General features: G+C 50.9%; 1 protein-coding gene across 7 annotated transcripts in view; it reads right to left on the bottom strand.

The window, feature by feature from the left end:
• The window catches only part of LOC121341838 (dynamin binding protein), a 34,452-nt gene extending 10,715 nt beyond the window's left edge, over positions 1 to 23,737 (bottom strand). Inside the window, exons 1-5 of one of the 7 annotated variants that reach the window (XM_041415709.1) lie at positions 23,676 to 23,727; positions 16,893 to 17,057; positions 15,317 to 15,495; positions 12,974 to 13,096; positions 10,484 to 12,424 (exon numbers count right to left, since the gene is read on the bottom strand). In XM_041415709.1, the coding sequence (XP_041271643.1) occupies positions 10,484 to 12,424; positions 12,974 to 13,096; positions 15,317 to 15,461 (2,209 nt within the window). In that variant the 5' untranslated portion in view covers positions 15,462 to 15,495; positions 16,893 to 17,057; positions 23,676 to 23,727. Of the gene's footprint in view, positions 1 to 1,764; positions 1,897 to 5,767; positions 6,247 to 6,394; positions 7,702 to 10,483; positions 12,425 to 12,867; positions 12,935 to 12,973; positions 13,097 to 15,316; positions 15,496 to 16,892; positions 17,058 to 17,163; positions 17,254 to 23,675 lie in introns of those variants that run through there. The other 6 variants (XM_041415710.1, XM_041415708.1, XM_041415711.1 and 3 more) reach the window with 6 other exon arrangements.
• Between the last annotated feature and the right edge of the window lie 3,515 nt (positions 23,738 to 27,252).

Raw genomic sequence — 27,252 nt, 5'->3', positions numbered from 1 at the left:
ACTACTGCATGGGGTGGGCTGGGAAGAATCTTGACAATTAAGACAAGCCAAAATCCCAGCCAGAAATGACCCATACAGCAGCATTTGGGGAGACAAATGGAAAAGATTACAATTGCTTTGGTCAAAGAACAGGACTTTATATTTAGCCCCAGGAAAAATGCCACCACATTAAGTTTTGTACAGGACACCTTGGGAGTTTACTGCACCACCAAACAACCCTGCTGTGCTCCCAGCCTTAGCCATAGCTAAACTGCAGTCACACCACGTGTTTGGCTCCAGCTCCCCAAAACAGAGCTGGGGATGCCCAGCGCTGCTGGCAAATGCAGCAGCTCCCCACGCTCCACCAAGCAAACCCCAGGCAAGTAAATCTAGGTCAGGCCCTTACAGAAGGTACCCTGTGGCAAGGATTCAACCCACACTTGTGAGACTGCCAGCTCCTTGACACCCTTCTTTGGCAAGTCTCAAGTCCCTGCCTATGGAAGGGAAATTAAAACCTTCCTTGCACAGATTTTAAGCCCACAGTCGTTATCAGCTCAGTCTGGATGACCTTGCACAATGCTGGGCATCAGTTCTACCCACTTACACTGTATCAGTATTTGCATGATTTTGAAAACTCATACAAATTAATTCTCCTCTGGCCTTCTTGCTCTTTCTCAATATTTCAAGACTCCTTCAAAAACAAGGCTACACTGCAGTTAAATCTCCTAGAACTCTTGTTGTTTATCCCTAGTCCAACATCCTCCTTCAGCAATAAACTCAAAAGTTGTCCTACTTCTTTCCAAACACTTACAGCTTAAAATATTCAAATACAGAATTTATTTGTAATATTTAGCTCTTTTATCTGACCAATATGTATTACTTAGTGTTTGTTTCTGATACATTTAAAAAACTTTCACTTTTTGTATTTCATACTATCTCTATTAATTGTCATGAATTTATTTTTTCTTGTTTGTCACACATTCTTGTATGTTTAATAGCAGCTTTCCCTAAATGAGGCTTATTAAGCAGTTAACTAAACCCACCAATTTCACAGCTGTGAATTATGGCCACCTAGTATTTTTTAAACACATCTCAATTTTACTCCACAGATTTTCTATTTAGATGTTACCTTTCAATTTGATTCATTGTGCCCATCAATTTTGGAGATGCTAAGACATACACCACAGCTTGAATGGGCTTTGTTGGTCTGCAGGAATATGACTCGTATTTTTAATGAGGCCAACAAATTCCAATTGAGTGACAAATTCATGTTTACCCATGATACAGTTGCCAAATAGGCATTCAGAAATACATTTCCAAAAACAATGTTCTCAATCACAATTTTCAGAGAGTCGGATTCTGTTCTGTTTCTCCTGGGTTTGACGGTCTGAGACAGGCTCCCAAGAGTACCTGCTTTTGAGCTTTGCTAGCATCCCTGCTGGACCCATGAGAGACCCAACAGCAGCTCCTAAGCCAGCCCTGGCAATGAGGTGTGAAGATGGAGCACACTCCCACCTCTGCCCTTCCTGGGGAGGCTGTGGTTTGCTATTGCAATCACACGGCTCATCCCGCTCATCTCACAAATGCCACTGTCATCAACTTTCTTCCAATTAACGAAAACTTTGAATTGTTATTACCCGACCTCCTAGTGGGAGCACCCATGCAATTAGAGGTCTTCCCTGCCCCGCTCTGGGAGCAGAGTTGACCCACAAAGCCCAGACCCAACGGGATGCATGTGCATCCCAAGGGTGTGCCTCGCCCCCAGTGCTCCTCCTCAGGGCTCACCTGGCAGCATCCCGCAGGCGCTAGCGCTCCCTGGAGAGGGACGTGCCGCCCATCAGCGCCCAGGACAATCCCGGGAATCTCCGGCAGAGCTGCACCCAGCCGCGAGGCAAGCCCGGCCCCGGGCCCACAGCTCAGCACGGGCAAGCAGTGACTCAGGACAAAACAAACCAGCTGCAAATATTTGAAGTATGTGGAGGCCAGGAGGGGAGGAGCCACTGCCGACCATGAGAGGGGGGGCGATGAAACTAGGGCAGGGAATAATTAATCTGAGCAAAAGGCTAAACTGGCTGCCAGGAGCAGGATCTGGCTGGGCTGGAAACTCTTACTCCAGACATTGGTAATACACCAGGGAGCTGAAGAGGGGCAGAACAGGGATGCTTCTCCAGGGCCATTACAGCGGCTTGGTGTCCCAAACATGCCTGATGCAGAGCTCGGCTGGGATGTCTCTGTGCCAGTATGACCACAACCATGGCCCCAAACCGCCTCTGGTTGCCCAGACAGCCCCAAGGCATTCAGTGTGAGCAGAGGATGATTCCAACCCTTGACACAGAAAAAAGTCAAGTAATATGATGGTGTAAAAGAGCTAAGCTGCTAAAACTGAGGCAGGGCATCAACAAAAGTGTGAGCGAAACCACTGATGGACAAAAGAATGAAAGGTGAAAGTTCTTTAAAAGGATGTTTTAAATATACAATCCAAAAATCATGAAGAGAACAGTACTGATGAAAAGTCTGTCCTGCATCTGTGCTTCAATAAAGACAGCAAATATATATAAATGAACATAAGCCAGGATAATAGATAATAGACACACCACAGAAAAATGAGAAAAAAAAGACATCAAGAAAAATCTATGGATGGTAGAATTCAGTTTTCATCTTTTAAATGGAAATAAAATGCTACTTTATAATGGACCTTTATTTCCATCCAGGACAAAGGAAATCCTACAATGACACAATCCCACAAATAGGCAGAGAGAGTACAATTTTTGGGAAACCTGGCAAAGTGGTAGAATTATACAATAAATTTTCTGCTTATTTCTTTCTAAAAAGCAAAAAGAGAAAAACAAACAAACAAACCCCAAAAAACCACCTTGAAAATCCACTCCCAGTGGAGTAGAGACTATCCAGAAAAGAAGGCATTTCTAAACAGGTTCTGCAGAGACTGGATTTAGTTAATCCCACATAACAGAGTAAATGGAAAATCACTGCTGTCATGTAGAGAAGTGAGGATCAATTCAACAGGATTACAAATAAAGATGAGGAATATGAGTCACTGAGTGATCCAGGGCACCTTGAATAAGATGGAATTATTCAAACCAAGCAGGTTTAATGCAGACAAACACATTAATGTATTAATGGGAATAAGAAACACAGCCACAGGCAGGATTGCATTCTGGGCAGTAATTTTTTGGCTTGGTTAATGTATTAATGGGAATAAGAAACACAGCCACAGGCAGGATATTCTGGGCAGTAATTTTTTGGCTTGATCAGACAAAATTCAACAGGAGTTCCCTGAATGTTGCAGAGGACCACTGCAGTTTTGGACAAGGGCACAGGAGCATAGCAAGGTAAACTAGTGCTGACACCCACCCAGAATGCCTCACCCAGCTCTGAAGTCCACTGTTTTAGAAGAGTCTGAAGTGAAACATGAGTGAGCATCAGGAACAATAAACATTTAAAGGTCTTCCTGTGAGTCTTTGACATGGGTATTTTAAGACTCCATTCACTACAAAGAATTGAAGACTGAAAAATTACTTAATTACAGTACTTGCCTGAGAAGAATATCCATCAACTAAAAAGCTCTAATTTAGGAGAAAAACGTTGGGGTTCAGAGCTGAAATGCAACACATTAGCATGCAAAACCTTTAAGAATGATGGTGACTAAGCAGCAAAACTATGACAGGTGGGTTCTCCTGTTGATGTGTCAGGCAGTCACATCTGAGACTTATCCCAGAAGAGGTGCTCTAACCCTGCAGCTGTCACCCAGTTACACTGCACAGAAATCTCTAAGAAGTGTGATAACCCTGCAAACAGAAAAGATCATCTCTACTGGCTTGCAAGTATTCAAGGCAGGCCAGATGGGGCCCTGGGCAACGTGATCTAGAGTGTGGCATCCCTGCCCATGGCAGGGGCATTGGAACTAGATGCCCCCCTAGTTCTCTTCCAACCCAAACCATTCTAAGATTCTATGATCTCTACTGGGGCTTTAAAGTCCCAAATTCTGTTAGTCAGTGGATGGAGGAGGAACCTGTTAGAGAAGTAAACAGCATTAGAAAAGGTGCCTGGAGCACACACTGAGAGAGAACCAGAGCTGACTTTTCCCTGCCACTGCACAGGAGGTGTCTGCTGCCAAGCACAATGGGAGCTCTTTTGGGGAGGTGCAGGTGGAATCTTACACTGAGGCAGCTACAGCAGCAAAGCAGTACATGCCAAGGAGAGCTGTTGCTGGTCCAGCAGGACAAGAGGAGGAAAGTAACAGACAATTGCAGCCAGAAAAAGGCCACAGGATGGGACAGACTGTTTGAAATACCTGGAGCTTTCATCTCTCCTGTTCTGCTGTGAGACACTGGTGCAGATGATGAGGGCATCCTGCCCTGCACTTCTCACAGCTACTCCTATGCCCCTGAGTCTGCCACAGTGGAGAAGAATCACTTGGCATCACAGTCTGTCCCTTCAGCTCTAACAAAAGCTGGAGAGGCCAGCACTGCTCCAGCCTCCAGAGGCTTTGTGGACCATTTCCCATCCCACTCTATTCCTGGCCTCCTCCTGGCTCCCATGCTGCCCTTTGGACGTCTTGGCATGGCACAACCTCTCCCTTTCCTCACCCTGGGGACGCAGCTGAGCAAAGTCCCACCCTAACAGGGTGGCCTGAGTGTGCAGAAATGCAGCCATTGGAGCCTTCTTAATCGAATATCTCCAGAGGACAGATTTCTTGCTAAGGCAAAGGTAGTCACTGCCTCCAGCTTTGCCATCACTTTGGCTGTTGCAGTTTTCCTCTCCATTTCAATCCCACTTCATGGAGAATTCACACACACAGCTACATGAGACAGATGCTGGCAGAAAGGGCACAGGAACAAAACAAGTTTTCAGACACATGGAGGCCTGTCCATCAAGAAGGGCTCCTTCTGTCCCTCTGCCCAGACCCCAGCACCTTGCTGCCACTTCCCCTCAACCCCCACCAATATTCTTGCACCAACAAGCCAAGCTGCACAAATCTGTTTGCAGCTGACTCTGACACAGCCACAGCATCAAGGGAATGATTTCACCTATGACAAGACAGCCTAAGCCTTCCACTTTGGTAATTCTGCAGCTCCAGGGTACTATTTGATGGGACTTGAAACCCGGGGATGGCTTGGGGATCCAGGACACAGAGCATGCAACTGCTGTAGCACAGGCAAGGAACCACTGCAGTACTGAGGGGTGACAGTGCAAGAGATTCCCATTGGTGACAGCCCCCCAACACGCAGGTGCCTCAGTATCCTGCCCAGGTGAATTATGCAACTCTGAGTACTTGCTCTCTGCATATGTCTGAGTGCTTCAACAGCTTCCTCTATTTCCTGCTTTGTGCTGCCTGTGAACAGCTGCCATACTCATGCTCAGGGTCAAGAATTGGTTCCTACAGAATCTACTAATGCTGGCTTATAAAGAGACAGTGGGAATTACCTCAGCATCTCACCCTCTCCCTCATGAGGAACCTCCTCAGAGCCCTGAGAGAGCCGACAAACCAGGGCCACAAGTTTTAGGGTGCACCAAAAACACGCAGCAGAAACAGAAAGGACAGCCTTGAGTCTGTGCCACCTGTGCTTCCCTCCCACCTGGGCCTCAGCAAAATCCCCGTGCAGAGGCTGCACGGAGGGGTGATGACCATGATGCTATTTCACTAATTCCCAGGGAGCCTCTAACCCTGTGAGAGGCCACCCACGTGTACCAGACTCCCAGCGCTGCCCTGGTGCCAGGGCAGGGTGAAGGCACGCCCAAGGGAATTGCCCACCATTTCCCTGTGTACCTGGGTTTTTCTTCCTGGTCTGCACAAACTCTGAGTGCCGAAGGGCACTGGGAGCCGTCCGTCTGTAGAAGCTGTTTCTCTGCAGCACAGAGCCCACCCTGTGTGCTTCCTCGGCCTCCTGCTCCCAGAGCTGGCTCCAGTCGGGCCGGCCCGTGCGTACCCTCGAGTGCTCTGCTCCACTGCTCCCTTTGGCTGGCCTCCCAGGCCCTGGGGCTTCTCCTTCCAGCTCCCCACAGCCATCGGAGTCAAGGACGCTTGTCTCACACTGTGTGTAGCAGGTACCTGACCCCAGCTTCACACTACCATCTCCCAAGGACCTGACTGCAAATGCAGGAACTTCACAACTTCCGTCTGGACTGCTGTGGTCCATGACATGGCCTTTGGGCCTCCTGTGCCGTTCACTGTCTTCTTCATCTACTTGATCCCTGATATCTACACGTGGCATTTCCTGCTCTCTATATGCTTTAGGGTCTCCATCATCTCTATACCACTGCTATTTCACTAATTCCCAGGGAGCCTCTAACCCTGTGAGAGGCCACCCACGTGTACCAGACTCCCAGCGCTGCCCTGGTGCCAGGGCAGGGTGAAGGCACGCCCAAGGGAATTGCCCACCATTTCCCTGTGTACCTGGGTTTTTCTTCCTGGTCTGCACAAACTCTGAGTGCCGAAGGGCACTGGGAGCCGTCCGTCTGTAGAAGCTGTTTCTCTGCAGCACAGAGCCCACCCTGTGTGCTTCCTCGGCCTCCTGCTCCCAGAGCTGGCTCCAGTCGGGCCGGCCCGTGCGTACCCTCGAGTGCTCTGCTCCACTGCTCCCTTTGGCTGGCCTCCCAGGCCCTGGGGCTTCTCCTTCCAGCTCCCCACAGCCATCGGAGTCAAGGACGCTTGTCTCACACTGTGTGTAGCAGGGACCTGACCCCAGCTTCACACTACCATCTCCCAAGGACCTGACTGCAAATGCAGGAACTTCACAACTTCCGTCTGGACTGCTGTGGTCCATGACATGGCCTTTGGGCCTCCTGTGCCGTTCACTGTCTTCTTCATCTACTCGATCCCTGACACGTGGCATTTCCTGCTCTCTATATGCTTTAGGGTCTCCATCATCTCTATACCACTTTTCCCCTTCCCTATGTATTTGATTACCTCCATCCTCTCTATACTGCCTTCTCCTCTCTCTATACTCCCCAGAGTCCCTCTCTTGCCTGTGCCACAGTTCCTTTTTCCTATGTCTTCCATGCTCACTGTAGTCCCTAGGATCTCTGTAGTCCTGATACCACCTTCCCTCCTCCCTACAGTCTCCAAGGCCTCTATCCTCTCCATACTGCCTTCCTCTCTCCCTGTACTGCCTAGGTACTCTGTCCTCTCTGTTCCGCCCTCCTCTTATCTCAGAACTGCAGTTTCTGTATTGCACACCCTCCCTCTCGTACACTCTGCAGTTTCTGTCCTCTATATCCTGTCTTTTGCCTTCCCAAACATTGTCTGCTCTCCTGCAGTCCATGTGCTGTATCTGTCCATTCCAAAAACCTCTGCAGTCTCCATTCCTGCTCTGTTGGTCCACGGAGATGTCCTCCTGTCTCCTGGAACTGTCCCAGCCACTGTCTGTTCCTCGGCTGCCCGGGTACGGCCTCCTTGTCGCCCTGGGTCTGTCACTGCAGCCAGCCACGTCCCGTCTCCGTACAGCACAACAATCCTCATATTCCCAGCTGAGGAGCCGCGGTTCCTGTCTCGGATCCTCCATGCAGCGACTCCTCTAAGGACAGGTGCACATAGTCCTGTGGGGTGTGGCGCAGGGGCCGGCTCCCCTCACCCTCTGCTCCCTGAGCCCAACCCCAGGCTGACGGCGCTTCTCCACTCTGCTCCAGCACTCCCGTCCCAAGTGAAACGCAGGTGCTGCTTCCTGAAACCAGCCAGCAAAGGCAGGGGCCCAATCGCTGGCAGCCTGGCCTCCTCCACCTGCTGCCCAAAGTAATCAGTAACCAGCCCCGAGCGAGGAGGGGAGCCAGGCTGGGCGGGCCAGCACCGCCCAAACCGGCTCCACGGCTTTGCCAAAACCTCTCCGCAGGCAGCTCTGAGGCAGGGAGGAGGAGGGCACTGGAGCATGCAGAGGCCCTGCCCCGAGACCAATGTCCTCAGGGAAGGGAAACAAAGCATGTGTGGGACCGCAGGAAGCCACAGAGCAGAGGTGGGATACCAAATCTTCTACTAGATCTTCCTTCCACCCCTGGTGACATGGAGGAAACAACATAGTCTAGAAGAGGCTGGGCTCTGCTGCACACTTCGCTGGGGCAAACTGAGGCCTTCAGGCTGCCCCTGGCTCAACCCTGATGCTGAGCCCTTTCTCTTCCCAGCCCTCATCACAGTCACATGAAGATCAGGAAAGAAGCTGCTCCCTGCAAGACAGACCAGTGCCTCCACAGTGCCATGCAGTACAGCTGCATGGTTCCCTGCTCCAGGGACCTGCTGACCCGAACAGACTTGAAGGGATTACTTGGGTTATGGAGTCTGGTGCCAACACACCAAATTAGTTTCCAGAAGGCTATAGAAATACACACTCCAGTAATGCTTCTCACTGCAGGGCACAACTTACTCCCAATTTTCTGTGCCAAACACAGAGCTCCTGTAAGAAACCAAGAGACAACCACAGCATGCCCTTGACAGAGAGCACGAGAGTCTGTAGATGTCATCCATGTCTCAGGTTCTTGCAACACTTGTTAAGAACGCAGAGCCCATGCCCTCAGCTGGTAGAAGACAAAAATAAAACCAATGGACTCTCCTACTCCAACTGCAGGAGGGCAAGCGCTAATCCTGCCCCAGCCTGGTGATCAGTGAAACCCCAGTGTGCTCACAAGACCAAAAAAGCAACCTGATGATTTTAAACATTTACTGTAGAAAGCCATGTATTTTCTACTCTTCCTTTGGCTTCCCAAAAGACACAGCGAAGGGCTGGGTTTCCCACTGTGAACTATTTCCCCTGTAGGACTATGCCTGCCCTGCTTTGGTTGCTGGTCAAAGCTCAGTGAGAGCTTTTTTGGAGAGTGTCTCCATGTTCCTAACAGTTGTAAGGCAGAGGTCATGCCTCAGACATGCCACAAACACGTTTTGCTGAGTTGATGCAACACCAAATTACTGTTCTGCCTGCTGCACTAGAGCTGGGCTAGCAAGACATGCTCTCTAGCCACACTCAGATGTGTCAGAAGGGCATGGCAGAGCTTGGGTAGGACACATCTGTATCACAGGGCTAGAGAGGTCTCTTGAATGGGAGAAAAATCCCCTAGGACTACTGAAAGGATACTAGCTTGAGGATGCCTCAGGATAGTGCATTAGTTCTTGCCTAAAACTTCTAGTTTCAGGAACCAACAGGTTCCACAGAATCAGTCCTCTGCCAGGAAGCACTGGGACAGTAGGAGACACTTCCCAGCAAGATCTATCCCATCAGAAAATTTCTTTTGAGATTCAGCCTAGACTTTCCTCTTCCTACCTTCAAGTTATTTCATCTAGCTCCAAATCCTCTAGGCCTCCTTCCAAGCATCCCTTTTGCACACCACTGACGTGAAGGCTGTTTGTCACCTTGTTTTCCTGGTGCAGCCATACCAGCCTTCATTCCCATGCGCTCTGCCTCCGACATGATCATGCAGCGAAGTGCCTGGGCTCCCCAGTGCTGATTAAGCAGTGGGAGGATGGAGGCAATGAAGTCAGAGTGAGTAACTCCCAGGCAGGAGCTGGCATTTCGCTCCATCTCCCGCATGCAGTGCCCACATTTCCTGCACGTCGTGGGTTTCAGTAACAGAACTGCAGTGTCAGAGCTCCTGGGAGAAGCCTGGGAAGGAACTGTGGGAGAAGTTGTATGTGATTCCATCTTTCCATTTGTCTACTGTAATATCAAGTGTAACATAATTAACAGCACTGATCTTTACATGGCATCTTCAGGTTTCAGAGACCAAATGTGCTGATATAATCATGGGAAATTCCTCTTTCCTGAGTAATTTTTTTCTGGGGTGAAAGAACAAAAGTCACATTTTCAGCTACAGATATGCCACAATTGTAAGTTCTTTGCTGTTGTTACCAACAGAATAGTCCTGTTTTCTTGTCCTAGACTTCATGGATGGCAGGAGCACAGGGGCAGGTTTTACTTTTTGCCCAGTAATTCATCCCACTCCCAGGTGAGGTTCAGTCCCCTTCTCTGCACCCCTTCTCATATGAATAACAAATCCCCACAAGTCTGTATCAGCACCAGAGCAGAAACCATGGGAAACCCAGTGCCCTGACAGGTTGAGAGCAGTCACAGCACAGATGTCAACTCAAATCTCAATGTCAGGACCACCAGCAAAGCACCCTGAAGTTGCTGCTCACTCCCCTACAGATAAGAGAGGATGAGGCAGGGAGGTTGGAACTGCAGCAGCAGTGGTTTTGCTTTCCATCACAGACATATGGGAGTAGATGAGATGAAAGCTCTCTACTTTCATCTCATGATGGGGCTGGAAGAGATGGGAGAGTTGGAAGGAAAAGGGGGTGGGGAAGACCAGGGCAAAGGGATATCCAGAGAAAGACACTGTCATTCTCCAAGGCAAGATTATGATGATATATACTGCAACAGTACTTACAAAATGATCAAAATCGAGAATTAAAGGGTATAAAACACTGCCTTCAAAAGTGTCTGTAAAACAGCAGAGGCACCTTTGCTCCTGAAGCATTCCCCATCCCATGCTGTTGTAGACTCACCTCTCAACTCCTGCAGCTCCATGCTGAGGCTCTCAATGTTGGAGTCACAGAAATCAAGGTTTTCCATGGTCTCCGCTCTCACCAGCTCATCCTGCTGCTCCTCCAGCATCAGGCTTAGCTCGGCACGGGTCTTGCTGTACGCCTCCAGATCTCTCTCCACCTCTCCAATTCTAGTCATCAGGATGGAGCTGGAGGAGGCCGATCCTGCCTGTGTCAAGTCCTCACATCCCTCCTCCACTCGCTGCTCTGGGGTGCTGGGCTGAAGCTGTGCAGGGGCCACATTTTTGCGCTGGTTGCTGGATGGAGGCCGGGGCGCAGGCCGGGAGGGTTTGACTGAGAAGGACAGAGACCTGCCTTTGGGCACCTGGCCACCCTGCCTGTGCACAGCGGTTGTCGCCAGGCTGCTGGGCCGAGGAGGGGGTGGCCTCAGGGCCCTTCTCCTCTCTGCCTGCCTGGAGTGGGACACAGATTCAGGAGACCCACGGACAATGTCCTTCTCAGAGCTGTAGTCCAAGATGGAGAAGTGACGGGAGACCTTGTCCTGCTCCGCACCAGTACTTGACAGACTCTTCTCAAACTGGGCCAGCTGCTCTGTCAGTTTGGAGTCCAGGTCCGTGCAGCTGTCCCCCTGCACTGCAAGAGGGCAGCACTCCCCCCAGCTCCCAGTCCGTGTGTCCAGGCTCACCTGGGCAGTTCCTAAGCTGGAACAGGGCTTGGACTTCTCCAGTTTACTGTCCATCCAATTGTCTAGGTCCTGGGTCCTGCTCTGGCTCTCCTGGGGCTGGGATGCTGCCCAGCTATTAGCAGATGAAATCACTTGGCTCCTGCAAGGATTTTGGGGGAAGTGGGGAGCCTGCAAGGGCACAGTGGGGCTGTCTCCATCATGCTTAGGGAGGGAGTGAGTTTCTGAGTTTCCTAGGGTCGCTGAAACTGTCCCCCCAGGCTCCAGCTCACCTGCTGGGCCAGGCCTGTTGCCCTGTGGGGGAGGCAGCTGAGCAGAGGGGAGAATGCCATTGACTGACTTTGTGTGGTGAGAGGGGACTGAGCCCACCGTGCCTTCGGGATGCGGCTCTTGGTATCCTGTGCTGGGAAGGGCCTGGTGCTGTCTCAAGTCAGTGCCAAGAGGACCCTCTGACCTCCCTGCCTTGTGAGACAAAATGGTGGCAGGCTCAGGATATGCAGCCAAGCCATCCTCCTTTTCCCTGCTATCTTTCTGGGGCAAAGGAGGAGTTTCAGAGCAAATGATTTCTGGATCTTGATGGATGTTCAATCCACAACTGCCTCCACCTTGCAGATCCCCAGCACTCACCTTTTCCATGCAAGCCTCAGAGGCTTCCAGCCTCACAAATCTGTGTGGAAAGATGCCACGTTTTCCTCCCAGCTCCCCCTCCAGCCAGCCATCCTCCAGAATGCCTACAATCCGAATCCTGTCACCCACATCAAAATCCAGTTCCTTGGACTCCAGGGCTTGGAACTGATAGAGGGCAACACCATAAGTACTGCCTGGCTCCTTGTCATCTTTGTGGGGCATCTCTACTGTTCCATTGGTGTCACAAGTCCCTGTGGGCTCTGGATCCACCGAGGCTCCTGGTGCTCGCAGAGGAGTAAGCAGTTCCACAAAACCCTCTGGGAAGATGCCCCTGCAGCCTCTGAGCTCACCCTCAAACCAGCCAGGCTCTGGGACACCAATAATGTTGATCACATCCCCTTCCCTGAAGTCCAGTTCCTCCTCCAGCTGAGCAGACAGGTCCATCAGGGCCTGGGCTTGGCCCAAGGAGTAGGCAGGCACCTCCAGGAGAGGGCTCTGGGACAGCTGACGTTTCCGAACTGAAAGGCACAGCTCCCTCACACATGATGAGGGGAAAAAGCCCTTGGAACCCCAGCTGCTTCGGCCCTGGAGCCAGCTGGAGGCCAGGGACCCCCCCAGGATCACCAAGTCTCCTGCAGAGAATGAGACACAACAGTTCAAAACTGCTCTCATTATTGCTTCCCACCTCTTACTCCTGCCTTCCCGTGTTCCCTCCTGGCTGTGGGTGAGGACTGGCACTCTGTTACAGCACAGTGCATGCTGGGGATGCACACAAGCACAGATGGGATTAAGGCATGAAGTAGCAGCAGCCTCTTGTACATCTAAGATACACAGTTTGGCTGCAAAGCCGTGCAGGTGCATCAAAGCTTTCATTCTCCTCCAGATGCAAGTCTAAGATTTGGAGATTAGAGGTCAGTTAAAAGGCAATTGTAAATTTACTACGATCAGGTGATGCCAATTTTTGGAGTTTCATGAGTAATGACAGATCATGAAAAACCTGTATCAAAGTGGCAGAAGCCTAGAGGACCATGGTGGATTTGACATGACCCATGTCATGAGGAATTAGGAGATTCACCTCTTTCTTCTGTCACTCTAGGCAGGATGCTGTGACTAGGTTCATCCATCCGGAAGGACAGGTGAGGCTTTTGAGGTGCAAAGCAAAGGAAGGGAATGGAGATTACCTCTCTGCAATGACAAGCTCCCTGGCTCTTGAGATGTGAAGTCATTGGTACAAACAAACAGTTTTTCTCCCTGCTTCAAAGGGGGAATATCCACAGGTTCAACAAAGCTGCTAGGAAACTGTCCTAAAAGGAGAATGAATTGTCAGCAATGAGTCTTTCCTGTGACCCACCACCATCTCCACCCTCCGTCCAGATTTTGGGATCTATTAATCTCTTGCTAAGTGGAAATACCCAGTTACCCTGGATGCCTCAATAGGCTGGTGGAAGAAGAACAAGTCTGGGAGCCAGGAATTCCTGGGGTTTTAAGTACTTAAGAGCTAACAGAGAACAAAAAGCTTTGAGCCCTTGGCTCACTCCAGGCAACCACAGGCTGTGTGCATTACTGGGACTGTGCCATCAGCACGGAGCTTCCAGGAACAGACATACTGGGTTTTCTCTGCCCTTAGTGCTTCTTTCCCAACTCAGACCCACGGTGAGGACTAAGGGATCCAGTAGTACTGGATCATGGGAGCAGTGTGTTCTGACTGGGCATATCCACCTGGTGCTCCTTCCTCCACAGGGCTGGCCCCCTGTGCAGTCTCAGCACAGAATTCAGGCTGCCACCCTCGGGATGGCCACACCTGTGAGTCACAGGCTCTGTCACAGCTTCAGCACTGCTGGGACTCCAGGGACCTTCCCCACTGTCATTCTGTGTATCTGTTTCACCATGGCACATTTGTTGGCCACCAGCTGATACCCATCAGATACTAATTTCAGTCCTGAGAGCACATGACATGGCAGAGCCCACTGCAAAAGCCACTAAAAATGTCTTTCTTATATAATTTGAGGCAGGGGGATATGATGAAATATGGGCTAGTACCACACCCAGCATTGCCTCTAGGTGACCAAATATTTTCTAATTAAACCTGGAAACACCATATCCTAGACACTCAGAGCTTTACACTGTGTATAGGGAATTTGATACTTGCTATTCTCTGCTGCTTCCTTCACAGTTTTAACTAACTCTCTTTTCCCTTATCTTAGTTTCCTCCTTTGTACATGGAAACAACATAATGCTGTAAGAAAGGAATTACTGTACATGGAGTTACAGTAATTATTCCACAGAGTAATGAGTACTAGGCTGCAACACCTCCACAGCTTCTATTCTAAAGTGCTTTTTCAAGTCCCTATAACTTTAACTTAGAAAGCTGGGCAGAAAACTACAACAGCTGTTCCAAGGGAAAGCAGGAATGCAATTGGGTTTTGAGTTAAAGGTCATTAAAAACATTCAGTTTGACTTCAGCATGTTTCTTTATCTTTGAGCTATGACACACATCTGTTTGTTATTCCTTAATAGCTTCATCTTCTACATAACAACCTTACCAGTTATCCTGGGAGACAAAACTCTGTTGAAAACTGCACACATAATCCTTGCCCAGTGACTTCAGCAGCAGCAACAGGATCAGACACATGCTCATTCAATGCCACTTATCAGTCACATGGAGCACAGGAGAGAAGTGCTCCTGTCCACCTTTGTTTCAGACAGCAGACAGCTTGTGGCTGTTAGGAGAAACCAGACTGCTGCTACAATAGCAGCCCCATCTCCACAGCCAGGGATGGAATCAGTCCCACCCTCATGCTGAAGACAGAGGCAGGCCTATGCTTTGAAGAGGCCTGGCTTTCATCTCCCCAAGAGCTCACACATCTCCTTAACATCAGGATTAAGATGAAAAAGAGCTGCCTAAACAGAGACTATGAGACTCTTAGTGTTTCACTAAGAGCATTCTGCTACTTCTGAGGTTTCTCACACCCCCCTAAAAGTTTAAGAGACTTGCACTTTCAGGCACCTAGATATTGATGGCAATTTGTGCAGGAAGATGCTTTGAAGCAGAAAGGAGGAAGTGGGGCTGAGTCAGAGGGCTTGGGGGGACACATGGTCACTGTTGTTCTATCTCCACTGAAAAGGTCACTTGGACTGGTTTCCAGAGTGGATGCATTTCCACTCTCAGTGCATTTGTTTCCTTTCTCCCTTTCCACTGCCACAGCAGGTCAGTACATAAACTAGCCAGGAAATGGGCAGTCTCTCCACAGAGACTGGAACAACCAGTATTGTGAAGCTCCTATCTCCTTGAGAACTGACTCTCCACTAACCTCTCTCAAAAAACAACACACAAGCTTGTCTGAATAGTTGACACAAAGCTGGCAGGAGACCAGCGGCAACTTGCACTCTCAGTCCCAATCAAAGCCCATGAAAGATTTAGTAAATCAAATCAGGTCCTTCCCCACCAAGGGAAGACGCGCTCACGGAGTGCACATTTAGCTGGCACTTGTACAGACCCAGGTGCAGGCATTTCCAGCTCTTACCTGTCACACCTTCCTTCTTGCCAAGGAGCCAAAACTCGTCCACCACAGCCAACACCTCGATGACATCTCCCACGAAGAGGGGCAGCTCTTCAGAGACGCTGGGACAGAAATCAAAGACTGCCCGCACCACGGAGCCAGCCTCCATTGCGCAGGGTCTGAAGGCAGGTCAGTGCCTAAGACTGAGAGAGTGAGAAATTTGTCAGCACCCAGAAACACCTGAAATTATCACAGATAAGCCAGGAACTAAAGCCCTTCCTGAGCACAGAGGCAGATGTGGGGAGATCCTGTCCTGAGCTCCCTGCCAACCCTTCACCACATGCTGCAGGAGCCAAGGGGCTGCAGCAGTGCAGCCCCCATGGCCTAACCTGCCTTGTCCCACCCCTCTGGCTATCTCTATAGGATCATGTGTTTGTGTTACAAGAGGGGGGACAAGCAGCAAGAAATTTGGAAGTGAATTCCTGTCAGGAAGGAAGCAAGAGGAGGGGAGGAAGCTCAGCATTTCCCTGACATGTGGGGCACAGCTCAGCCTGACAGGGCCTGGTGGGCAGCCGGCACCACCCACCTGCATGTCCCACCACACAATATTTGGCAGGATGGGGACAGGAATCCCCCTCCCCATGCCACTACTCAGGGCCACAGGAACTGCATGCTGAACCAGCGCCACAATTCTGGCCCAGCAAGAGAAGAGGCACAAGGTCCACTCAGGCAAGCTCATACCACCATCCTCATTCTCAGACCTGACTGGAAATATTCTTTCTGCCTTCTAGGTATCTGGCTCAGACATTCCCTGGGTAGCCCCACCATGGCTCTTGGCAGAAGTCAGACTGAGATGAGGGTGCAGACCCTGTACAAGGCTCTGGGAGCCAAAGCGAAAATTCCTCCTGGCAGGAGACTTGAAAGCAGGCAAAGATCTCCTCAGCAAGGGCTATGTCCTGGGTTCCCCCTTACACTGGAAGTGGCTGTTGAGGACACTCATCTGTATAATTTCTGCTTTTCAGCCTCACTGTCAAGGAAATACAGTGCACCAAGGCAGCAGCAGTCCTGCAGCTTAAGCTGCTCCTTTGCCTCCTCCCAGATTCCTCAGGATGGGATCAGAAAGGTTCATCCATCCAAAGCAATCAGAAGACTTAAGATTATTCCTCACCTTCACCTCAGACCAGTGAGTTTGTTTTCACTTCCTCACCCCCTGCAATTACAGGCACAGGACAGCACTGCCAACACCTCTCCGCGGTGCTTTCAGAGCCCTGCCCTCTGCGACGCTGGGACATCGGCTTGGCACAGGCTGCTTTCCTCCCACATCACAAGCAGCCCCCGTTCTCGTTTTGGAGAACGTCCCCGTTTGGACACCCCTTCCCTGCCGTGGGACCCGTTGTCCTCCCTCCCCAGAGCGGCTCCAAGCGCACAGCGAGCAGTCCCGCTCCAAGCGCCGCCCAGCCGCTGACACCCGTCCCATGTCAGCAGGCTTGTCACCCCCCCTGCCCAGCTAAGGGCAGAGAGAGCAGTGACAACCCAACAAAGCACAAACACACGGCCCCCCCAAGGGCAGCCTTTCCCCGTACAGCCACACACAGCCCACCTGAGCCCCGGAGAGTCAGGAAAAGGGGAAGCTAACACAGGCAGGAGAAATATGTCCCTGCTAACGAGGTGCAGCCAACTTCCAGTGAGAGTGCAGTGGGGGATCCAGGCAGGGAAAGGTTTTCTGCTGACGGGACCATTCTGTTTATCCAGTGCGACTCACCTCCTGGGAACAAAGCGGGTTTGTACTCAGCAGGAACAGCTTCCTCATCACGTCTCTCCCCGCCCCCAGCCATTCCTCTGCTGCACGCCGTGCCCCTGGCCACCCTCACCTCTGCCATCCTGTCTGTCTGTCACTCCTATTGCTCTCCACTGCCTTCCCCATCGCACGTGGGCTCCTTGGGACACAGGCTGTCCTTTTGTCACCAGCTTTGTGCTGGCTGTACAAACAAAGAGCCCAATATCCAGCAGCAGACAGCACTCTGCCACCAAAAAGAGATGAATGGACTGGAGTGAATCAGGAGCACAAAGAACTGCAGTTCAGGATAGCAGAAACCCACTGAGGCGGAAGAAGTAACAGTATTAAAAACATGACCATGTGGAGCAAGGAAAAAGATGGAAGAGCTATCAATTAGCTTAAAAATACTAAAGACAAGTAAGGATCCTTGTGCTGTTTGAGGTGGGGTGCCTGGGGCATGCTGCTGCACGTTCTCATGGGAACAGGAGCAGCAGCAGCAGGCGCAGCAGCAGCAGTCCCTTGCAGGCACCAGGCTGCCAGCTGAGCTCAGGCTCCTAGGAATCCTAACCATACTCTGAATATTCAAACTTCACAGCAGCACTGGACAAAGAGGGAAAAACATATTGCAGGCATAATTGCTGCCTTGGGGTAGTTTCTCCAGGAGCACATGATGGGACAGTGAGATTTCTTGTATGTCCTCTGTCAAAGGTGTAATGTAAGAATGGGCAGAGGTATGCAAATACTACAGTAAGTGAGCTGCAGACCCAAACCTGGCTTTGCTACAGTCACTGGCACTGAGAATACAGCCCTGCCACCGATCCCACCCATGAGAACAGGAGTGTCACTTCCTTTAACTCACCTGCAGCTTGGGGGACTCATCATTAAAATGTGCAAGATTTTCCAATGAGACAAACATAGAGAGGGACAGGCAGGTCTGCAATAGTTTTAGCATGTATATATTAATTACAGTTATAATAAACCACTAACCTACTCATGTCCAAAGCATTCCCTGAGAGGCAACTTGTTAGAAAGTGTGAAGCAACTAGAATCCCAACAGGCTCATGTTCCCTCAGCAGTACCAAGAAGAGCAAGATCACTCCCTGACTCCAGCACTGGAGTACAGACAGCATGCCCCTGTATTTGCAAGCAGTGAATCAGTCTTGTGGAGTTTGCTTGCTCCATGACATAAATTGAACACAAAATATTACATTTTCCAGGGCCTTGGCCTTGTCTTACTCCCTGTAGTGCTGCCTGCCAACATTTTCTACAAACCCCCACCTAGAAAAGGAAGCCTCCCAGCATATTCCAGACTGGAAACTTACTGAGTCCAACTCTTCAGGCTTATTAGTGGACCCGAGCTTCTTCCAGATCCAGCCTAGAAAACAAGCATTCAGCAACAGCTCACGCAGAGGCTCCAGAAGGAAAAGCAGACTGCAGGGAGAGCAGAGCTCTGCCTGTGATCCCCTGTGAGTCACAGCTCCTGACAGCTGGCCAAGCACCTCTCACCTCAAGGATGGGTGATCCTTGCCTGCCACAGGGAAGGAGGGAGAGCTCTGCCACAACTGAGCAAACTCTGGGATTTCAGGCTGGGGGAGCTCAGGACTGCGGATTGCAGGGCTCCTGCCCCCGCCCAGCACAGACCCACATCCAAAGAGAGCCTCACTGTGCAAGTATGAAGCTGTGGCGCAGCAGGAACTCGCCCTGCTGAGAACACACAGGCTCTGTCTCACTGCCTGATCCTGCACAAACCAGGTAACGTGTTCCTGGCGCCTGACCACGGCCTGCCTGCTGCCAAGCTCTGGGCCTGACACAACAGCATTGTGCAGCAAGGCAGAGAGTGGATTCCCAGGGCATTAATCACTCCCCCCAGTCTGCATGCATGCATGCATGCTCAGCACACACTAACATTACCTTCATGGAAGACTGCTTATCCCATTTTGCTGTTAGCTCTGGAGTGTGTCTGGTCCAGCGTGGGCTGATGGAAGCAGGGACCAGAATGAAATGATACCTATTAACTCTGTTACAATATTGTTTTGAGCTCTTCAGCACAGACTGGGTTAGCCAAGAAACACCATTTGCACATAGACTCTGACAACTTCTTCTATCCCTCCTCTTCTTGCAGCTGCAATTGCAGGGTAAAAAATCCCACATAATGGACTCACCAGCATCAAATGTAATTGTCAGGCACCTGCTAGAAGCACCATCATTTAGATGGAGGCAGGACTACTAAAGATGCTGAAGCAAGGATTTTAACCACTTAAGAGATAAGGCAGCAATGTGAAGAGGCCATTTAGGCTGATTACAAGAAGTATTAACAGCTGAAGTAAAAAGGGAGACCCAAAGGGTTTGAGGGCAGCTAATCCACTCCTATGCCAAAGCACTGCTCAGACCATGACATAAAAAACAGTAATGGATGGATGCCACAAATTAAGCAGCAAGGAAACCAAACTTAACATGTGCTATTGCCACTTGTTTCTCCACTAAATAATACATTCCAGCTTCTCACTCAAGAAGCAGCACTGTTAGAACTGACTATGGAGAGTATGACTGCACTGTAACTGAAAAACTAACATTTCACCAAACAGACCAAAATATGCCATGTGGGCTTCCACAGGCATGCAGGATTTGCACAGGAGGGACAAGTGGATTCTTGTCCAGTGGATGTCTCAGTCTCTATAAGAACTTTAGAACCTGCATAAGCAGTAGACTAGGAATGGTCATATTCCCAGAAATGTACAAAGACAAGCTTGTCACAAAATGATTAGAAAAATTAATATAAAAAATATTAAACAAATGCTGTCAGTGATCTTTTTAAAAATTGAAAAACACCTTCCATTTCACCTAGGTCTTTTCATACTTCCTTCCACTCATTATAGCTCAGTGTCTGTTCACTAAAAACACAATCCACCCCCAGTTCAGAGATACCCCTCAGTTCAGTGCATTTTTCAGCTGCTGGAGGACTGGCTTTGACAAGAGATCTGCTGCAGCTCTTGCTGTGCTCTAGGCTGCAGGATTAGTACCCAGCACACAGTGCAAGGAACCAGCAGTTATGCTTGGCTTCTCACACCACTGTGTCAAGAACAGAAGCTTACTAACTACATATAAGACATTTCTACCTTTTTCCTCTGTTCCTCCCTGTGTTCTCCAAATCTGGACAGCCCTCCTTTCCTCCTCCATACCCCAATGCATCTGCACAGCCTGCACTGTCCTCGTTCACACTTCTAGGATAGGACATTACCTGCACACCAGCACGCCCTGACTGCTCCCACCAGCCTTCAGAGCTGTGGCCACCCACACCCCCTCTCCCTGCTCAGAGCAGAACGTGTTGCTCTGTAAAGCTCCCCGAGGTCCCTGCATGCCTGCACATTCCTGGGTGGAATAAACAATACCCTGTTGAGCCAGGCTGCCTGGGCCCCAGCTGGAGATGGTGCCAATGCAGGGACTGTGGCTCCAGCAAATGCAGAGCTGATCCTGTGAATCCCAACAGAATGGGCAACGCAGCAAGCAGGGAAAACCCCCAACTAATGGTGCTGAGGAGAGGAGCCTTCTCCCACCACGGAATGCTGATCACTGCAGCTTCTTGATAGGACATGCTGCTTGTCTCAGCAGATCCCAGAGTCCACCAGATGAGCTTCACACAGTGGAAAACAAGAGAATTCTCCTGCACTCCACCTTCTAATGCACATAGCTCCCAGGAGGAAGAGGAACCTTCTCACCCTAAAAAGAAATAGCTTCTTTTGCTTTGTCTGTGACCTGATATATCAAAAGTCATTGATATGAATACATTTTTGGTTGGATCACCAACCCCTGAAGAACCAGGAGTATCAAGTAAAGGGCTGTTTAAGCAAGCTCTGGCCTCCCTCCACACCTGTGTGGCACAGGAGCTCTGCAGTGTACCAAACAAGCCATTCAAACCACTACATCTCTCCAGCTGGGCTCTGGCTGTCAGTCTTCTCACCTGCTCTGTTGCAGGATGTGTCTGAGGGCAAGCTGGTGGTGTTTGTGTGGGTTAAAAGTGGCGCGGCAAGGAAGCAAGAGGAGCTCATGCTGAGCCAGACGGCAAGCAAACGAAAGTCATCTGGAAACTAGAGCACAGCATTAATTTTTAATGCAAAGCAGAACACAACACATGAGCAACATGACTGCGATGGATATTTAATCTCTGGCAGTAGGGTACAAAGCATGCAAAGGCCAGAACACCAGCTTGGGAGACAAGAATTTCCCAAATTCTGTATGCTGTGGCAGCACACACCTTACAGACTGTGTTACAAAGTCCTGTCTTCTCCGACCCCAAGGTACATGGTTGTGTCTCGTCCCAGTTTTGCAGACAGGCTAAAATTATACAACTTAGAATAAGGAACAGACAAAACCCCAAGAGCAGAATCACCATTGATGTGCAGTACCTGTGGCTGGGCTACAGGTGGTAAGTAGCATACAATTACAAAATTAGTCATTACACCTTGAGTGCATATCCAAAACAAGTTGAACTGGGACTACAAGGACATTCCTTAACACTGTAGCACTTGATTTTGCACCCTGAACAATATTCTTCAAGATAACTTTTGGACAGAAGCCCATTATGATGCTTTGGCTGCTGGGTGGAGAGTCCAGAAATCTGAAAATTGAGTTTGACTTGGAAACTGTTCTTTGCTCACCACCATTCCTGTTCTGTATTGTATCTCCAAAGAACCTCAATCCCCAGCAGGGACTCTGCTGCTACCCAGACCTCTTCCCTTCAGAGTCCCTAGGTGCTCCCGAGAAGGAAGCAATAAATTTTATCTCCCCACAGAAAGGTTCTAAAAAGAAGGCAAAGTAAAAAGCTGTGTCACTCAGAAGTGGAGTTGAGTAATGTGATTAGAAATGTACTTTTGCTGGAGGTTGAGGGGAAATTATCAGTTAAGGCAGTGAAGTGCTGAGGTAAGCACAAGTCAGGCTGTCTCACCTAAGCTTACATCACCACTGTCACAAAGTCCGTCTGAGGTCACCCGCTGCAGGGACACCTCAATGGCACTCAGAAGCTCAAGAGGTCACACAGCCATGATTCCCGTGACAGCTGGCAGAGGTGGTGCCCTGTAAAGCTCTGAGAGTCACTCCTTTCCTCTGCCCCTACTGCTCAGCTCCTCCCGTCCCATTATCAACAGTGCTTTAAAACTGTCGTATGTTCAAGCTAGTTTTTAATGTCACTGCTAATTCTAAGCAGAGCAGCTGGAGAGACAACTGAAACCTTTGGCCCTGAAGAGAGGATCTCACGAACAGAAAGTGGAGGCCAGCTCAGAGATGTGGGCACACTCGGCGCTGTGGAGGCCTCACACACAAGCAGGACACATTTAGACACTGCCCAGCACGACTCACAGCCAGAGTGAGTCAAGATGAGGGGGATGATGGTGACGTCTTGTAGCATGGTACAGAGGCTGTATTTGGCAAAGCATCCGCAAAACTGCAAATTCTGTATCTATGAACTCTTTCAGATGAAGAGATAAAATCTCAGTGGAAGCAGAGGCAAGGGGAAAGAAAGCCTTTTCAGAAGAAACTGAAAGTTATGGAATCATGAAAAACGTCAAAGCAGACGTTTATGCGTATGACACAACTAGAGGCTTCCTAGGTACTACAGCAAGGAGAATGAAAGGCCAGAAGTGGAGAGAGAATTCCAAACAGCAGGAACAGCAGCAGAGATGTTTGAACCCAAAGGCCAAATTACAGCAAGGACAGGATCAGCTGAGGTACCACTTAAGGTCAGCAAAGGGACAGCAGAGGAGCAGCAGCTGCCTCTCAGAGTATTCTGAGGGTGACCCAAGCCTACATCCCCTGGCAGGGCTACTGGAGGAGACACCTCCAGCTCATCTCTGATAAGTACAAGGCAATGGGGCCAGGCTGCCAGTGTTGCAAGAGGGATTTGTGTTTGCAAGAGTGAAAACAAACAGGGAATTCTTTTAAGTTTCCCTTTTCAGGCTGCCTTGAACCAAGTGAATGCCCTCGGAGGAGCACCCGGGAAAGGCACAGTGCTGCAGCCTTGAGCTTCTGCTTTCTCTGTACAACCACTTGTGCCACCCTCACGGGTGCCAACAACTCCAGACTCCCGGTGCCAAACCACTGTGGGACGGCCACATAACTTCTAAAGGGCCAGGTGCTCTCCTGTAACAAGCTGTCCCGGCAACACCAGCTACCATCAGCTGCTTGCCTGCCTGGTGGTGACCACCCGGCTTACCACTGCCGGAATAGACACGGCTCAAGAGACCCCAATCCCAAAGTGCAACGTGGGGAGGAGACGGGCGGCTCCCGCGGTATCGCACAGCTGCTCCACGCTGCCCAGGTGCCCGAAGTGCTGCCAGGGCAGCGTGTGTGCTGTGGGACGGGGCACAGCGGGCACCCAGCTGGGCACGCAGGGCTGGAGGGCCACACGCTGCCCTGGCACGAGGGGAGCGCACCCACCCGAGCCCGCAGCACCCCAGCCTGGGGCACCCGCTGGGGCCAGCGCGGCCCAGGGCAGCCCCCGGCACCGGCAGGCGGNNNCGCAGGATGGGGGGAGGCCGGCGGGGCAGCGGCCAAGCCGGGCAGCGGCGGGCGGGGAGCACTCGGCTTCCTCCGGCCGCTCCGGCGGGTGCCTACCTTCTCCCGGCCCGCTCCGGGCGCTGCGGCCGCTCCGGCCCTGGGGGTCCCGCTCCCGCCCGCGGCCGGCCAGCCCCGCCCAGGCCCCGGCCGGCCCGGCTCCCAGCGCCCGCCCCGCCGCCCGGCTGCCTCCGCCCGGCCCGGCCCGGCGTGGTGCCGCTGGGAGGGCGGAGCTGCTCCGCGGGGCTGGCCCGCAGCCTGGGGAGCCCGGGGCCCCCGGTGACGCGGGGACTTCGCCCTGTGCGGCACCGCGCGGCCGCGGGCTGCGAGGCATTCCCCCCGGCGGGACACGGTGAGCAGCCGGTGCATGGGGGACATGGGGTGCAGCCCCGCCGGGCTGGACACGGCACTCGGGAGCCATGCACCGGGCCAGGCTGCTGGCAGAACACCCGGGAGCCCGGTGCGGAGCACGGCAGGCAGCTGCCTGTGCAAACCCTCTTCTGCTTCCCCACGGAGCGCTGCCGCCTCGCACGCACTGCCGGGGCTCCCCTTCCCCGCTGCTGCCTTGTGGGAATCTCGCTGCCTTCTCGGCTTTGGCAGCAGCTGACGAGTGGGTCTACACTGTCCATCTGGTGCAGTCTCAGCTTTGCCGCTAGCAGCCTCCTTGGCTGCTTAGATACATTGTAAGATCATGCCAAAGCATTAAGATGGAGAAAAACAAATAGCTCCCCAGCAGAAATCCATGATGGAGAGGGCTAGTTTGTGCATCACAGAAGACCTGGCATACCAAGTATAGCAGGTCCGGCGCTGGATTTCCTGGCAGGCTCAAAAAAGCCTCCATGCCCCAAGGGATACCATCCCTCAGCAACAAGTTGTAAAGCCCGGAGTCTGTAAGTCCCCCTTGAGCAGTTATCGCTGTTTGGCACTTTTGTGCATTTAGCTACAGTTCTCCATAGCAACCACACAGATCTCAACTTGACTTGCCACCAGCCAGGAGCGGGTGAGCAGAACGCGTTGCACGCTGGCTCTGAGTCGTGTTAGTACGTGCACAGGCTGGGTGCTGATTCCCGTCTGTTCTCCTGAGGCGGGGACCCACTCTGCTGCCTTGGCACGATGCCGTGGGCAGGGGGCCTGAAGCTGCACAGGTGCTCTATTCCCTGCACGTGTGGATGCTTGCAGATGGGTTTCCTGGTGCTGAAGAAAGACACCAGCCCCTGCCACAGGGATCTACATGTCCTCTGACCCAAAATTTCTGTTGTTCTTGCCTGCCAAAGAAGGTTTTGAGCGTTTTTCATCATCTCAATCCCTCCTGCAGCCTTTCAGGTCACTGCCATGACCAACTCTCCTCTGCTGACATCCCGATGCAAGCTGCTTAATTTTTCTTTGAGTTCACTTATTTGTATTTTCCCTTTTCTGCCTCCTCCATGCCAGATACAGAAATGAGAAGGCATTGCATGCAGAGTTCTGTCTGCCCTCCTGGCTCTGCCAAGATCCTCACAGCTTTGCTTATAAGAATTTTGGTTCACTTTCCTGGGCCTGGCTTCACTTTGTTTAAATGTTTTCCAGTCTGGTCCTTTCATCTCAGAAAGGGTAACAGAGAATGGAAGAAGGTTTGGAGGCAGGCAGTAAGGATGCTCAGAGACAGGGGAACAGACTGTACAGCAAAAAACTGTAGGCTGGGACTCTTCAGCTTGGTAGAAGGACATACAGTGGGGAAGAGGTCTACAAAATAATGAGTGGCCTAGAGAAGATGGGGAGGATTGACTGTTAGCTGTGTCTTCTGACACAAACCTGCCAACATTTTTGCCTTGACTGAAGCCTCAAAAGCCTAAGAAATCCCTATCTGGCCGATGATACACCCAAAGGTTGTGCGCTTTTTAGCCTACGCTTCTTGCAACACTGGGGGCGAAGCTCATGGCAAGCCTTTGAGGGGCGTGCTTAAAAATCCTGCCTCAGAAACATTTTGTAACCATGTTTTCACGTGGAGGGCTCAGCCACGGCCAAGTGGAGCTCTACCAAGTTGTTCATCACAAAAATATTCAGAGCTGGGAGGAGAATGAGCTGGACAAATCCCAGCCCAGAGAGAGAGACCTCCAGAGGGCTGTATCTTGCAGGAACCCTTTTGTAGGGGAAAACGCTTGCGACTGAGACTCTAATTTTTCTGTGGCACTGCCAACCCCACAGCAGCCTGCGAGGGTGAGTGATGTGGCCTTCTGGGCTGGTTGTCCTGTTCTAAGGAAGGAGTCTCCCTCCTCTGACTCTGCCCTAGAGAGTGGAATTCAGACAGTCCCACATTTTCTAGGACCACAAGAGGGCAACATGAGAGCACCCTGCAGCCAGCAGGCCCAGCAAGAGACTGCCTGTGACACTGCTGGGATGCAGGGAGCAGGGGCAGCTCTCAGCATCACTCTGTCCAGAGACCACCCAGCTGAATTAGCCAGCTGAAGGCTGCTCCCTGGGAGCTCCTTCCTTGCTCTCGGCTTCAGACAAATCCTCAGAAGTCAGCGGTCAGCTCAGCCAGCAGAGTGCTGTAGTTGGGGGCAGTAATACCTTCCTGCACATGGGCCAGACTTGGTGACAGCAGACCTTTCTAAGTGCTGCATGTGCCAGGCCGTGGGATGCAGGGTGCCCTCCCTCGTCCTGCCTGCATGTCCACCACGTCTCTTGGGTGAATGTGCACTGAGACGTGGCTTCCAACAGGAGGGTCCAGCGTCTGCAGTGATGCTGCTGGGCTTGGCCAGTGGAAGAGGTGTTAAACCACACAGAAGTCGGAGCATCTCAGCTTTGCCATCCTTTTTCATTTCCTTCTGCCTCAGAAAAAAAAAAAGAAAAAAAATAATTGGAATTCGGCTTTGGCTGTGACTGTTGAACTGGCCAGTGTCTCCAGCTCCTGCTGGTTTCTGCAGACCAAAATCAGTCACAGCCACTGTTAAGAGCATTACCATTCTGGGCACTTTTTTGCAACAGCCTGTATAATTAACCTGCAAGGGACAGCTTCCTCTGCCTTTACAAGAAAAGGCATGACAGAGAAAGAGCTTCTGTTAGCAGGCAGAGCTACAAGAGTGTGTGTGTCCTGCTAATGCTGGAAATGCCACCAGCATCTTGTAGCAGAGACAGAGGAGGACGTGACGGTGAGGGGTGAAGTGCAGGACATCGCTTCTGCAATAGGGTTGTACAGGTTGCTCACAAGAAATGATGTTTACAAAAGAGGGGAAGCAGAGGAATGTTTGAGGGACACTTTTTTATGAGCTTTAGACAGGGAGAGAAAGAGTGGCTGAATGGTAGAGATCTATTGGGATATATATTGGGATAACCACCCAAGTAAAAAAGAAATCACTGGGGCATACTGTTTACCCTCTCTGGAGTTATTTGTTTTCAATGAAGAATGCTAGAAAGGTTTTGCCTGCTTAAGATATTTTTACCATGGAAATAACCAGCTTTGTTTCTACTCTTGCTTCCACTCCAAACCTGCCCACACAGCCTAAGCAGCATTTTGAGCTTGCCTCACTGAACTATGGATCCTTTCTCTCCTACCCCAATTAAAACTCGCACAGTTTATGCTGTACCTGCATAACACACTGCTGGCATAAAATATCCACACTTCCCTATTGCATATTGAACCAAGGTTCAGGGTATT

The sequence above is a fragment of the Onychostruthus taczanowskii genome, unplaced genomic scaffold (genome assembly GCF_017590055.1).
Source record: "Onychostruthus taczanowskii isolate IOZ18803 unplaced genomic scaffold, ASM1759005v1 scaffold5, whole genome shotgun sequence".
In the NCBI taxonomy this organism is placed as follows: Eukaryota; Metazoa; Chordata; class Aves; order Passeriformes; family Passeridae; genus Onychostruthus; species Onychostruthus taczanowskii.
This window is presented reverse-complemented; position numbering and strand designations above follow the sequence as displayed.